The 15,710-nt window shown below is 49.1% G+C and overlaps 1 protein-coding gene across 2 annotated transcripts in view; it reads left to right on the forward strand.

The window, feature by feature from the left end:
• Window positions 1–15,710, forward strand: part of PPM1F (protein phosphatase, Mg2+/Mn2+ dependent 1F) — a 177,842-nt gene that overhangs the window by 89,900 nt on the left and 72,232 nt on the right. For both annotated transcript variants that reach the window (XM_086942726.1, XM_086942727.1), the window contains exon 6: window positions 7,305–7,448. In XM_086942726.1, coding sequence (XP_086798852.1) covers window positions 7,305–7,448 — 144 coding nt within the window. The remainder of the gene's footprint in view (window positions 1–7,304; window positions 7,449–15,710) is intronic.

Raw genomic sequence — 15,710 nt, forward strand, 5'->3', positions numbered from 1 at the left:
GGCGTACCTAACGCCTCACCGTATACACACTATGTTCCCTGACGCTAATGACACATGCCCCAGATGCACAGCGGACGATGCGTCACTGATACACATGCTATGGGACTGCCCTAAACTGGGCTATTACTGGAACACTATACACGAATCGCTTACTGGAGCAGGTGCTCCCCTGCAAGCACACACATTAGAATACGCAATACTGGAGCTGAGACCAGCGGCGCGTAAACGAAGTGTGTCGACACCGTTCACTGATATGGCTATGCTACTGGCGAAACGTACAATAACCATGAGGTGGAAATCGCCTAAGCCGCCTGACCCTGACTTGTGGAAGACAGAGGTTATAAGATGGGGTAGGGCAGAGGGGGAGGAGCTACAACGGGAGGAACGCAGGGGCCTCAGGAAGACGCCAATCTCACTGGAATGGTTTACCATACTAGGAATCTTTGAATCGGGGGGGGGTATGATGAATCTACTGTCTCGTTGACTGCGAACTAACATGTGAATCGTTCTCAATAGCTTATACCATGCCGCAAGAATGTCTAGTGCACTTGAACATGGCAACGGGGGAACCCGTACAATCATTGCCTATGACACTGATTGGTTGTAAAAGATTATCATATTAGGAAAGAGCTGTTTTTGAGCATAGCCAAATACAACTGGATATTTGCAAATATGATGTATGAGTGCCTAGGGTGGGTATTGACGGGGTGGCGGGTGGGGTTCTTCTTGAGGGTTCTGTTTAGTTTGATTGAAATGCAACAAAATAGAAAATGTATATTATAATTGATGCTACTGTGCTGTAAGAGCGTATTACTGTGAGATTCATGGTATACCAACTGTTTCATACTATGCTCTACATACTATGCTAATAAAGAAATTTTCAAAAAAATATATATCATGCCTGCTCATACCTGCAAGGAGCGCCCGCCCCTGTCCCAGTATTCCGCATTATTAATTTCTTGCCTCATACAGCGTCTCTGCTCTGCGGTCCATAACACCGACAGCAGTCTCTGGTCACTATCAGGCATCAATATTAAGGCTTTTAGTTTTCGATCGCCGTTTTATTCTTCCAGTATGATCAATCTTCAGATTCACTGTGCAGTCTTGCCTTGGATCCAGCCTCCTCCGTCATTCAGAATTGCTGCTGTTTCCCATGTGTCCTAGATCCCTTAGCCGGGCGCCATCCCTCCAGCCAGTCCTGTGCCTCTTCTGGCGTTGCAAAGAACCATGTCTTCCCCTCAGCCTTAACTCTCAGTTTTACAGAAAAAATCATTGAGTACTTTAGTTCTCTGGCCCGGATTTCTTTCTTGACTTCTAGGAAACTGCGTCTCTGTTTAGTAACCGTAGCCGTATGGGCTGGGCAGTCATCAATCCTTATGGGGGGTGGCGGGGGGGCTATTCGCGATGCCTGCAGTATGGTGTTGCGGTCGCGGAAGTTAAAGATGAGTGCCAAAATTGGTCTTGATGGTGCTCCCGGGCGCGGTTTTCCTCCCGGTGCGCAGTGCGCTCTCTCCACAGAAAAGAAACTTGACAGTCCCCGAGGTTGTAGTTGATTCTTTATTACGTCTTCAACGAACAGATCCAGGGCCGGTCCACCTGCCTTTTCTGGTATGCCAACGAGGCGCACGTTGTTGCGTTGAAAGCGGCCCTCCCGATCGTCCAGTTTAGCCATGATCAGTTTGTTGTCTGCTTCTAGTCTCTTCACTTGTCACTTGTCACTTCAAAGCCGCCGTGTCTGTGGAGAGCACTGCCGTTTATTCCACTCCCACCAGTCTGTCAGTCATTTTCGAGAAATCCGCCCGTCTGTAGAGATTGCTCCAATTGAGGACCGGACCGTTTGCAAGGCGGCCATCGCGTCTTTTAAAGGTGACTTCTTCGGATGCGCCGATTTATCCACTGTCGGGGCGGTCGCCTTTGCCACATCTATTTGCGGGGTTCAGATGAATCTGTATTATTCGCGTATTTATCCAATCTGGTATTAGGTTGAGTTCTGGGGCCTCTTCCTCCCATTGTGCCCTTCTGGTCCGGTGTGTGGGGTGCAGTTGATTCAGGCAGTAGTCACCGTCGCCTGCCGTGCGGTCCATCTTCACACGCGGCCTTCCGGTTTTCCTGTCCACACTTCTAGAGGAACAGTGGGTGGGAGGTTATTCTTGTGCCCTTGCCTTCCGTGAAGTCGCCGAATAATATGGCCTTCTATCCATCCGCTGGTGAAAAACCAAAGGGATTGTTTCTGTCAGACTCGCCCTTTCCAGTAATGGCGAGTGGGGGAGGGGAGGAGAAGAGCCGACCTTCGTGCCTGTTGCGTCATGTGGGCCCGTTCGAGCCCAGCGGGGAGTCCCGTCCCCGTGCGTTGTTATTACAGGCCTAGTCAATCCGAGTTGTTTGCGCTCAGCCCTCTTCAGCCCCTTATCCTGCCCCCCAGGTGCTTTCCAACTGAGGCCCTATGTGTTATAGAATGCTTTCTCCTGGTGCCCCAGGCGCTGTTAATTGCTCGCCCTTTCGCTCCTTGGGTCTACTGGAGCCCACTTCTACAATTCTTAATGGGCGTGTGGACTTTGCTTCCTTCCCGGATGGCATCTGACCCCCGGATCCCAACCGGTCCCGCACTCACTTGCGTGTTCCTGGGATTCAGTCCGGCAGTCCTCCCTCTGTATCACTCCCCTTATTTCTCCCTCCACTGCAGAGTCTTCAGTCTGTAGTTATTGTTGCGCTATGCTGCCCGAGTCGAGGGCTTTGAATTAGACAGGACTGAGTTGTGCGCAATGAATTTTTGGCCGCTCCCGCGCGGGCTCGTACCTCAGCAGTTCCAGTCGCTACTGGAGGCCCCGGTCTAAGTGTGACATGTAGGCCGTATTGGTCCCTTCAGTCCAGCGACGCGGTTGTTTCCCTCTCTGGGTGAGGTGTGGCTCAATCTGTATCGCAGGCACTGCGGATCACGGTTTTTCCAGTTATTACCGTGTGGTGACAGGATTATTTGACGAATTGATGTGGAGAAGCCTTGTCGGTCACGTAGCTCTATTAGGTTGCGGCCATCTTGCTCGGCTGCTAGCCACGCCCCCCCTACACTGCTTATGTTTAAGGAAGTTATATTTCTTTTTCAGCCAGCACTCCATAAGAGTGAATTTCCTTCTAGCTCTCTCCTTCGTGTGCTGCCCTCCACCCCCAACCTTACTGCTCTGTGTTGCTTCCCACCCATCCCAGCTTATCTGTAAAAACATAACCGGGATAATTTTGCTTAGGTATGGCTGAAGAGCAGATTTAAAGGGTCGTTTGTGTTTCTTCTCCTGCAGTCAACATATGGCATGTAAGCAGAAGCTAGGGCACAGAAAGACTTTTATGGCGCTGGAAGAGGGCCGCTTGCTACTCTCACACAACTGGCGTCTGAGGCAGAAGAGGATCTTACAATAACACTTCTACTAAAGGCCCATAAATAGCCTCCCTAAATTACAATATTGCACCAAATTGCTGAATCCTATGGAAGGTAAATTGAGGCCTTGGCAAGAATTTCCCTTTACATTCTAACGCTTTCTTTGGAAATTCTTTTCAGAGTTTCCTGAGAGAAATGTATTTGAAATATAAACCAAGACATTCATATGAATTGAAATGTACAGTTGTGAGAGACCATAGAATTTGTTTGCTTTTTCTCCCGTATGCTTTTTTTAATCATTAAATTGTAGACCAAAACGGGGTAGGCCAACCGCTTGGCACGTGCATTCTAACGGTAAGACCCTTTGGGTTTGCCAGTGCTTGTTTCTCATGCCCTTAACTACATACATGCCAAAATTCAGGACTCACTGCCGTTGGAACAGAGCCACCTTTAAGAGACCTGGGTGGAGATAGGCGGTTCAAGTCCTTCGTTTGTAGGGCCCATTGCAAGCATCTACAGCCCGCTCCATCGGTACTTCGTTAGTACCTAGGTCACACATGATTTAATCATGTCGGAGGGCCCATCACAAACATCCACAGCTTTGTCTATCAATCCTTCATCCATCGTCAGTCAGAGGACCCATCACAAGCGTCTAAAGATCTGTCCATCAGTCTTCTGTACCTAGGTTACACGTGATTTAATGACGAGTCATAGAGGGCTCATCACCAGCATCTACAGCTCTGTCCATCAGTCCTTCGTCTCTACTCAGATTACACGTTAAATCACAAGTCTTAGAGGGCCCATCACAAGCTTCTACTGGTATCTCCAACAGTCCTTAGTTTCTAGCTAGGTTCCACTTGATATCATCGCAAGTCACTGAGATCCCTTTGCAAGCATCTACAGCTTTGTCCATCACTCTTTCTGCTATACCTGCGTTACACATGATTTAATCACAAGTTCTAAAGGGCCCCTTGCAAGCTTCCACAGGTCGGACCATCAGCCCTTTTGTCTGTATGTACGCTACACATGATTTAGCCCCTAGGTCATAGAGGGCCCATCACCAGCATCTACATCTGTGTCCCTCAGTCCTTAGTCTGTGCCTGGTCTACATGCATTTGATTGTAGTTCACTAAAGGCGATGTCACAAAATCCTACAGCTCACTCATCAGACTTTTTCTGAATCGCGTCAAGAATTGGTCCGTACAAAACTTGTACCATGTGGACACTTGACGAGTACTCACAACTCTGTCCATGGGCTTCTTTGGGAGATTGGTTTCTAATTACCACCTTTGTAGTGTACAAAATAGCACTATTTGAAGTGCGCCCCCTGAATGGAAACAGCATTTGTTTTGAACAATTCTACCTATCCGTTCTCGCTCTCTTGGTCTCTCTTCTCTCTTTGACTGTCTCTCTGAATGCTGCTGTTTACTCAGAATCCATATGTGTAAAATGTAAATGTATAGGCATTTATATAGCGCACTACTTACCCGGAGGGTCCCAAGGCGCTTCGACCGCTGCGAAACCCTTCCTGGCTTCCCTGAGAGATGGTCCCTTAATGGGTATCTCCAGGGTGAGACCAGGCATCCCCGGCGGTCTGGTGGGGCCTTTAGTGAGGATGAGGCAAGCTAATGCCCAGAGTTGCCGAGTGTGATCGCTGATCAGAGTGGGCACCGAGGCGAGAGAATTATCGAGTCCGCTGACCCTGGTCCAGAAACCTGCCGTGCCGAAATCGAACCCTGGTCCCGGGCCGTCCTCTGCTCTCGGGTCTGCCGCCTGAAGTCTTTTGAATATGAATATATTTATTTCAGTAAATGATGCCTATGCGGATTCTGCTACTTGCTCGAGGCCTAATCATGATACCCACTTGGCACAAAGGCTGGAAGGCGAAGGATATCCCTATTTGGATACCTTTTAACTCATAAGCTCTTGACAAGTCCGCCTGTGGACTCATTGTGTCATTGGCTATAAAGAAGGGCTTAAACCAACCTAGGCATTAATTCAATGTAATTGGCTCCTCCATCTTGGTGCCCGATAATAGCTCTGGCAGCGTTCCGCTGGCTATCCCGAGTTATTATGGACTTTGTTTCCTGTCTTGCGCTCTCATGTGACAGCCTAATGCATCCTGGTTGTATTCTTGGTGTGCTTTCATTAAAGAAAAGTTCTGACACGCCTGATAGCGATGATTTATATTCCGAAAGCCTGTGACTAGGAACATTGAAGAGTGACCACCTCACTATGTCCTCACAGTCAAAGATTTGGTGTGCACACAGTGCCCTTCTAAAATGAGCTAAACAGTATGCTTAAAATGCAAACCAGATACATAACGCAGGTTAGAAATGGCTTGGTGGACTGATGCATCTTCAAGAGAGAAGTGTTTGACCCCACAATCTCAAGGTCGAATCACATCCGATTCACTCATTCTTTCATCCTTCCAAGATTGATAAAAGGGTTTCCATTGAGTTAACAAACATCTGTTGCCTGCCATTGAGCTTGCGAGACCTGATTGGGGCTAAACGTGCCCTCATGCAGACCTGGAGAATGGCAGGGTCTTGGCCCTTGAACTTGTAGCTATTAAATATATTTACCATTATTTATTATTATTTAATGTAATGGTTTTAAGTAACCACACAATAAAAGTTATTCATTCATTCATTCATTCATTCATTCATTCATTCATTCATACCATTATTTATTATTGTTTTTATTATTTTAACTGCTCTTTTGTAAGGGTCCATTATTTTGTGTTAGACCAGTACATTAATACCAGGAGATGCCCTTCCTATATGTCGGGAGCACAGAATACTCCTATATGTCGGGAGCACAGAATATTTATATATATATATATATATATATATATATATATATATATATATATATATATTCATATCTCTTGCATACACATGCTTGAGTACTTCTGTGTTGTCAAGCTGTAAACCCTGGTGACTGGGAAATATTCCAACATGTGAATATGTGATGGATACCAACGCTGGAGAACTATAGTTGCACATAAATAACCCCTTTCCTCTGTGCTTAGTTTACAGTGTGTAAAACAGGAGAGACCTACTTACTTTTCAAAGAAATGTCTTTTGGATCTTTTGTGTGCACATTTGCTTGAGTGTGAGCTCTAGTGCGATAGATTGTTGGCATAAGTAATTTCTTTGCAGAGATTTGTGTAATCTGCAGGTTGTAAGCTTGAATATTGCAAAGTCATGTTTTACCTAAATCCTTGGGACACCGTTGTCCTGGGTAGAAATGTGTTTTTTAGTTGAAAAAACTACTCCTTAAGTTCCAAGAGACCCTTCAGTCAGCAGTGTATGCTTCATACGTGTTCAGTATTAATACTGACTATATCACTGGTACTCATGTAGCAAAAGCATTCCAGGAAGTGAGCTTTTCTTCATTCAGATCTCCTCTAGGCAATCAGTAAATGGATGTCATATTGCAACGCGTTATAGGGAAGCAGCAGGTAAACTGGAACCCAAGACAGTAAATTGGGAGTCTTTAGCCTAATCTTAAGATGCTGGAATGCATGCTTTGAAGTATTTAGGTCCCTGTAGTACATTTCAGTCCAGCTACTGCACCTACCACTTCCGACAAATAGTCGCTGATCTGTGTAGAAATGCAATCTTTCATCTATTGATTGTGGTCTATGGTGCTGTCTAAAAGCTCAATCTATAAACTGCATCTGGCAACACCTAAACCCACCTACTGTGCACCGAGTGCTCGTGCTTTGAACGCATTTAAACCTCTGAATTTCTTTGGGTGCGTGCGTGTGTCTGTAAATATGGAATTATTCAAAGTAACTCTTGTGAAAGAAGCAACCACACTATCAAGCATTTTCCTGACTCCTTTTTATCTAATGACAGCGTAGAATTGCATGTAGTTCCACTTTTATCTCATTGCCCCATTGTACAGATCATGTGTTTGATTCTTGCAGAAGCTGCGGAGCGGCACAACTGGTGTCTCTGCAGTCATTGTGGGGGACATGCTGCACGTCGCCTGGCTGGGGGATTCACAGGTCATGCTTGTTCGTCATGGAGAAGCTGTGACACTAATGGACCCTCACAAGCCCGATCGAGAGGTGAGCATGCAGTCTTGACTGAAATGATTTATTTCTGTAACTTAAGCCACAGACTCATGGCCATGTGATTGCTGTGTGGATACATGGAAGGAAAAGGCAGAAGGCCAGTCTGATGGAGGTATTGTGTTAGTTGATTAGTGGTAGAGCTGTTTGAGGTTGGGCATGAAGCTTAACTTCAGACTTTGACTTTATTTCTGCAGCAGCTTGCTGTCAAGGTGTAAATAAGCTAGGTTGCTTTAATAGAGACATTTGAGGAGATCAGTGCAGTAGCTACATCACTTTCTTAGCTCCAAAGTGTATTGAAACCCCACAACTTAAAGACGCATAAGCAAACTGCCGGATGCTGCCCTACTTCTAATATACTCCATGTAAGGGCAGAGTGAGAGAGGCACACTTGGATAGTTCCTCTGACTATGCAAGACATATTTATAATCTAAAGTAGGTAGTCTTATTCAACTTCTATTTTGGGAGCCCTGTCATTATCCAATGGCTGTACATTGAAAACGTTTAAGGCTGCTTTACATTTGCATTGTCTTGGATGCCTGTTTCTGTAGTAGGGGGATCTCTGTGTATAGTCCTAATCTAGTGAATAGTCCCGCTCATGAGCGTGGACCCCGGAGCAATCAAAAATAATCTCTTAAATTGTCAAAAAATGCAGACCTGCACAGACACTTAAGAGTGAATTTAAAGACAGATAATGCAGCCTATATCCACAGGCTACACTGTCCAGTACTTCAACTAGTAATTCCACCAAAAACCACAAACAGCACAGCCTGTCCAGTTTTTCCTCACAGAGAAAACTTCCCTTTTCTCACAAAAGCCTCTGGAATGATAGAGATGAAGGGGTGGACAGACAAACCCCATAGGCTGCCATTATGTGGCTCAGACAGGGATACATACTGTGCCTTTAAGAAAACTTTCCAGAACTCTCTCAGTATCCCAGAATGCACAGCAGGTCCCTTTTTACTTTCAATTATTTTTTCCGGCTCCTGCTAGCAGGACCCTGGAGCATTGAGCTCTCCCTTTTTTGGGTTTGTTAAAGAATTTTTTGCACTTTTAAGTGTTTAAGTGTTTTCACACGACATGTTTTGGTGACCTCTTCCTTTTTCTATCATCTGAGCACTCTATTTTTATCAAATGAAATGAAATGAAATTGGATTTATAAAGCGCATGGCTGCCCGTAAGCGTCCCAGCGCTACCAGACAAAAATAAGAAGCTCTGAGGGGGACAGGAGATTTTTAAGGGTCTTTGGGAAAAAGAAAAAATTTGAGACATTTGCGAAATTTGACAAGGGAAGGTTCAGTACGAATGTGTCTCGGGAGAGCGTTCCAGATCTTTGCTGCATTTACCGAGAAGCGGCGGCCTCCCGAGCGGGCTTTCCTAATTCTGGGGACTATGACCAAATTTTCAAGATCTGATCTCAAGGCCCGTGGGGGTCTGTATGGGCGTATCAGGTTTCTTGGTGCCTGAGGTCCTTTGCCTTGAAGAGCTTTGTGAACGATGCATCATGATTTGAAGGAGATGCGCTCGCGCACTGGGAGCCAGTTCAGGGTTTTCAACAATGGTTTTGCCGAGGCTCTTCTTGGGGCACCCATGAGCATCCTGGCAGCAGCGTTTTGTACTCGTTGTAGGGTGTTGATAGTGGCTTCCGGGGCTGCCAGGAGCAGTGCATTACTATAATCCAATCTGGACAGGATCAGTCCCTGAATTAGTAATTTTCTAGATTGGAAGAGTAGCAGTGGGAGGACTTTCCGCACAGTTCGGAGCAGGCCGAAACATGTGCCTGCCACTTTCTGGGCATGTGACCTGAAGGTTAATTCAGGCTCGAACCATACCCCCAGGCTTTTGATTTTGTCTTTTGGTGGGGGCACCTCACCCATGCAGGGGGGCCAAGATGTATAGGGTAGAGAGGAGAGTTGGTGACCCAGAATTAAAATTTCGGTTTTTGCTCCGTTCAATTTGAGCTTGGATTTAGACATCCAGGAGAAAATTTCCGAGAGGCAGGCCGAGAGGTTGTCTGAGCATCCCGTATTTTGCGTCAGCGAGACGACTAGTTGGGTGTCATCTGCGTAAGTGACGCATTTAATCCCGAACGGGGCTACTACCTCCTCCAGTGGGGCCATATATACATTAAATAGGGTAGGGCTCAGGGATGAGCCCTGGGGGACTCCACACTGGAGGGGAGTAGATTTGGACATGATGCCATTTTCCCAGATCTTAAATGCTCGTTTATCCAGAAAGGATTCCAGCCATTTCAGGGCCATTCCCGTGATCCCGAGTCTTGCAAGACGGTGGACTAGTATTTTATGGTCCACCGTATCAAATGCAGCGCTTAGATCTAGGAGGATCAGAACTCCGGATCCCCCTGAATCCAAGATGCATCTTGCTTCCTCAGTTACCACTATGAGGGCTGTATCAGTGCCCTGACCTGGGCGGAAGCCCATTTGCGAGCCACTCAACAGGTCATTGCTTTCTAAAAACCCGGAGAGCTGCTGGTTTACAATTCTTTCAGCAATTTTCCCAAGACCAGGTAGCAGCGAGATAGGGCGATAGTTGGCCAAGTCAGCCATGTCTAGGCCCGTTTTTTTTAGAAGAGTCTTAATTTTTGCTTGCTTCCAACTGGGTGGAACCACCCCTTTCGTGAACGAAGCATTTAGTAGATCTGTTGCAAGAGGGGCGATGGTATCAGCTACTTGTTTAAGGATACACATGGGTGTAGGGTCAGAAGGAGACCCGCTCTTCACTGCAGAGAGCGTATTACAGAAATCATCCATAGAGATGGTTCTAAGGCTGTCCAGCCGGAGTGAATGGATCGGGGCAGAGGAGGCTTCATCGCCTACAACGGGGACAGCCTGTGGGAGGGAGTCAAGTATTTGTTGTACTTTGGTGTCGAAGTACTCTGCAAGCAAGTCATACCTAGCTTCTGTACACTCCTGGTTGGTGATTGGAGTGGGGGATTTAAGCAGTTGCTTTACAATTTTAAAGGTCTCCTTAGAGGAGTTGGCGGACGTGTTAATATGCCTGCATTATTTGATAAATGCCCGGAGTGCTCCAGGAAGAAGGCCAAGTCGGATCCACATGAACTGTGTATCCTGTGTCTCCCTTCTTCTCATTTACCTAAGAAGTGTGAGATATGCCCGACTTTCTCCACCAGGACCCTGAGAGACAGAAGGAAGATCAGGCTCCAAGATCAGGCTCCAAGGACTGGAAAAAGGAAGGCTGCAGCGGCAAGGTGGGTCTGGAAAGGCTGGATCTGCCTCCTCTGCACGTGTTGAGGCCTCTGGGGGGCTCCCCAGCGTCAAGAAGGCCAGAAAGCGTCGCCGTTCTCAGTCGACGTCGATAGCATCGACTACGGCGTCAAGAGGCATGACGGTCTGTTCCCCTTCTCCCCAGGGCTCTGGGTCAAGACGACGTTGACGCTCGACGTCGAGGTCGCCGCCGAAGACATCATCATCATCTTCGTCATCTTCGAGACGTCGAGAAGATTTCAGCCGGCGTCGGCGCTCGCCGGTCGAGGCCACACCGCCGTTCGACGTCGACTCTAAAGGTCAGCGTCGAGAAGGAGGTCACCGACGTCGAAGCGGAGAAAACATTCGACGTCGAGGAGGCGGTCATCAGCGTCGAGACGGCGAAGCCCGTCGTCGAGGTGTAGGTCGTCGACGTCGAGACGACGTTCGTCGACGTCAAGGAGGCGTTTTTCGACGCCGAGGAGGTGCTTAGCGCCTAAGAGGAAGAGATCTTCCTTGTTCTGGAGCCAGGAGTCCTTCCAGGTCATCTGGGGCAAGACGGCTATGTCGGTCACCGCTGCCTCTCAATCGCCTCCCCCCAGGAAGAAGACGACGGAGACACCGGGCTCGGTGTACTCTGAGGTGTACTCTCCTCCTAAGCCGAGGTTGCCTAGTCCTCCTCCTCCACTGCCAAAGGAGCCGCCGCCGCGCACTTTCGCCGCCTCCTCTTCCGATTCCTCCACGTGTACCACCACAGTTGCCGCCTCCGGTGCCTCCACATACACCGCCACTGTTACCTCCTCCTGTGCCCCCACGTGCACCACCACGGCCTCCAAGGTCGACTTCACTGCCGCACCTTCCAACGCCGCCTAAGGGGGCACCTCGGCCGAGGTCCCCGGTCAGGCCGCCGCAGGTTCCACCACCGGCTGCTCCTCAGGCACCCGCGGAACGCCCAAGGCCTAGAAGACCCAGATCTCGCTCCGGACGGAGAGAGAGATCTCGCTCCGGACGGAGAGAGAGATCCAGGAGTCGTCGTCTATCATCGACGAGATCCAGACGACGCCATAGGAGGGGTCGGTCTTGGTACAGCACGGGGTCGTCCAGTGCGAGGGACTATTCTCCGACCTTATCTGAATCCCTCAGACGGGGGTATACCCGGTGGACGACGTGGTGTCCTTTTAGGAGGTCTTGCTGAGGGGTGCTAACAAGCTGGGCATCACGCTGACGGTGCCCACGACCACGACCTCCGTCATCTTTTAGACTCTTCACAAGAAGCACCTGTCTCTGCCTCTATTGCCCTTGGTTCCAGGGTTAGTGGAACCCGCAATGGAGCTCTTTCTCACTCCGGCAGTGACGAAGGCACCCCCCTCGAGGCTGCAGAAGTACAAGGCACCTGATACGGACCCGGCTTTCTTCCGGACGGATCCCATTCCGGATTCCGTAATAGTGACGGCGGCGAGAAAGCAGCACGCCACCACTCCATCGTCTAATGTGCCTCCGGACAAGGGGAGTCGCTGGTTGGACTCAGCAGGCAGGAAGGTATGCGGGACGGCCGCTACTTCCATGAAGGCTGCCAGTGCATCAGCACTTTTGGGGCGCTATGATCAGGCTCTGTGGGAGTCCCTCCAACAGTTCGCAGACCTCCTCCCTCGGGAGGAGGAGGACTTAATGGAGATCCTGAACGAGGGGTTGCTGGTGTCGAATCAGCTCATCAGTGCAGCTGCGGACTCGTCGCTCCTGGCAGCCCATGGTTACTGCCATGGTATCAACAAGAGGCGCCACGCTTGGCTTAAATTGACATCTTTAAAGCCCGAAGCCCAACAGAGGGTGGCCAATCTGCCCTTCTCTGGAGAGACCCTCTTCAGGAAGCACGCTGACAACGAGATGGCCCGCATGAAGGCGGAGGCCTAGACTCTGACAGAGGTGGGCTTGGAGAAGCCCAAGGACCAGAAGAAAAACTACCACCCGTTCCAAAGACGGTACGGGGTGCAAGGTAGAGGGCGAGGACAGCAGTCTGGACAGCAACAACCGCTGCAGTTCCAGAGGAAGCCCTTCCATCAGTGTCAGAAGGTTAGGGGTGGTCAGCAATCTGCCACAGCGTCCAAAGGCCCGGCCAAGTCTCAGCCCTGAGCGGTTACTTCCCCGTCATCCGTTACCCCCTCCGGTGGGGGGAAGCTTTCAATATTTTCTGGCAGAGTGGAGAAAAATTACTCCGGACAAGTGGGTGCTGAATATTGTTTGCAATGGATACAGTCTTCGGTTCACCAGCCCACCTCCAGCAATTCCACCGGTCAGCTCGCAGTTTCAGCTGCGCGAGCTCCAGGCGGAGGCCGATACCCTGTTAAGGAAAAGGGCTATAGAAGACGTCCCTCTGTCTCAAAGGGGAAGAGGGGAAGAGGTCTGTACTCGCAGTTCTTTCTGGTTCGCAAGAAGGACAAGAACGAGTTCAGGCCCACTCTGGATTTGCGGCAAGCAAACAAGTGGATTCGCAGAGAGAAATTTTGCATGCTGACGTTGCATCAGATTTACCCTCCGCTGCAACGGGGAGACTGGCTATGTGCTATAGACCTACAGGATGCGTAAAACGCAGGAAGTTCCTGCGATTCCAAGTCGGCTCCAATCATTATCAGTACACAGTACTGCCATTCGGGCTGAAGTCTGCGCCCAGGACGTTTTCGAAGTGTATGGCAATGGTAGCAGGACACACCTGAGGAAGAACAAGGTGTTTGTCTACCCGTACCTGGCGATTGGTTGATCAAGGCCTCTTCCTTCTCGGAAGTTCAAGCGCACTTCCGGAGGACGTGCGTTCTCTTGAACAAACTGGGGTTGTACATCAACATGTCCAAGTCTTTCCCGACTCCGGTCCAGTGCATTCAGTACTTGGGAGCCTCCATCAACACGCTGTCGGCAAGCATGTCTCCTTCGGAGGAAAGACGATTATCACTCCTTCGGAAGGCTCAGGCTCTTATGACCGCTCCATCTACAACAGTGAGGGCGGTGTCTTCTCTACTGGGGTCGATGGCCTCTTGTATCTTCCTCACGCCACACGCACGGCTGCACATGAGACTGCTGCAGGAGTGCTTGGAGGATCAGTGGGATCAGAGGAAAGGGTCTTGGGACGACAAGATAAGACTGTCTCTGCATGCTCTTCAGTCTCTGAAGTGGTGGTGTTCAGCGGAGTATTTCCTCACAGGGGTTCCCTTCCACAAGGATATTCCAACACACTGTCGTGACGGATGCGTCTCTCCACGGCTGGGGGGCGCATCCCGGAGACTTACAGATTCAAGGAACGTGGTCCCCGACGGAGTCCACATATCATATCAATTTCCTGGAACTCAGAGCTGTTCACTTGGCACTGAAGGCCTTTCATCCGTCCTTCCAGACCAACTCTCTGCTTGTACAGACGTACAATACGACCACAATATATTACCTCAACAAGCAGGGGGGTTCGAGATCGCGCACCCGGTCGTGGCAGGCGCAGGCGATCTGGCACTGGCTGCTAGCCAGAGTACTGACGATAACGGCTACCCATCTGCCAGGTGTGCAGAATGTTCAGGCGGACGCACTGAGCAGACTGATTCAGGAAAACCACGAATGGGTCATAAACGACTAAGTACTAGGAGAAGTCTTCGCAAGGTGGGGGACTCCAGATGTAGATCTGTTCACCACCGCCGAAAACAGCAAATGCCGAGACTTCGCATCCAGGTATAACCAGCAGGGGACGCTGGGGAATGCACTATGGATCAACTGGTCGAACCGCTTTCTGTACGCTTTTCCACCCATTCCCCTGATTCCGGCGGTGCTCATCAAGCTGTCCCAGTCCAGGGCACGGATGATCCTGGTTGCCCCAGAATGGCCCAGGCAGTGGTGGTTCACGGACCTGCTTCACCGGTCTCTCCTTCCTCACATACGGCTGCCGTGCCGGCCGGACCTTCTCACGAAGTTCGGGGGCAGATGGTGCACCCCAACCTCTCGTCTTTGAGTTTGGCGGCATGGCTCCTGAGATATGGCCATATGAATCTTTCTGACGATTGTATGGACATACTGAAGGAGGTTAAGCGCCCTTCTACTAGGACTTCTTATGCTTACAAGTGGAAGAGATTCTGCATCTGGTGCAAGTCCAAGAACTATGATCCAACGACATGTAAGGAAGATGTCATCCTTCCATATCTGTTACATTTGGCGCAGTCTTGCCTTAATTTTCATTCCATTAAGGTTCATCTCGCTGCGCTGACTGCCTACAGGACATGCCCTTTTCAGACCTCCTTCTTCCAGATCCCTGTGATCAAGGACTTTTTGGAAGGCTTGAAGAAAGTGTTCCCTCCTGTACGGCTTCCTTCGCCTTCATGGGAATTGAATGTGATGCTGTCCAGATTGATGAAGGAGCCTTTTGAACCGATTCATAAGGCTTTGTTGCAGCACCTGTCCTGGAAGGCGGTGTTCCTCGTGGCCATTACATCAGCACGCAGGGTGAGTGAAATTCAGGCGTTGTGTTGCCAAGAACCTTATACTGTATTTCATGCTGCTAAGGTTGTTACGCGTACTCACTCTAAATTTCTTCCAAAGGTTATCTCTGATTTCCATGTTAACCAGACCATAACTTTACAAACGTTTTTTCAGAATCCTTCATCTACAGCGGAAAGGTCTCTACATTCCCTGGATGTTAGGAGGGTGTTGAAATGTTATCTGGATAAAACCAAAGATATTCGTAGGTCAGACCAATTGTTTATCAATTATGGATCAGTCAGGACCAGTCTTGCTACCTCTAAACAGTCCATTTCGAGGTGGATTGTGTCCTGTATACAATTGTGTTACCAGAAGGCTAATAAGACCTTAGGGGGTAAACCTAAGGCTCATTCCACCAGGGGCAAAGCTGCCACGACTGCTTTGCTACGTAATGTTCCCATTGGAGAAATCTGCAAGGCGGCCACTTGGAAGTCGGTCCATACCTTTGCTAAGCATTACGGACTGTTCGCATAGTAGTGGTGTTATTTCTCTTATTCTCCACCGCCGCTTTGCTGTGGGGATGAGCTTG

The sequence above is a fragment of the Lissotriton vulgaris genome, chromosome 11 (genome assembly GCF_964263255.1).
Source record: "Lissotriton vulgaris chromosome 11, aLisVul1.2, whole genome shotgun sequence".
NCBI classification, from domain to species: Eukaryota; Metazoa; Chordata; class Amphibia; order Caudata; family Salamandridae; genus Lissotriton; species Lissotriton vulgaris.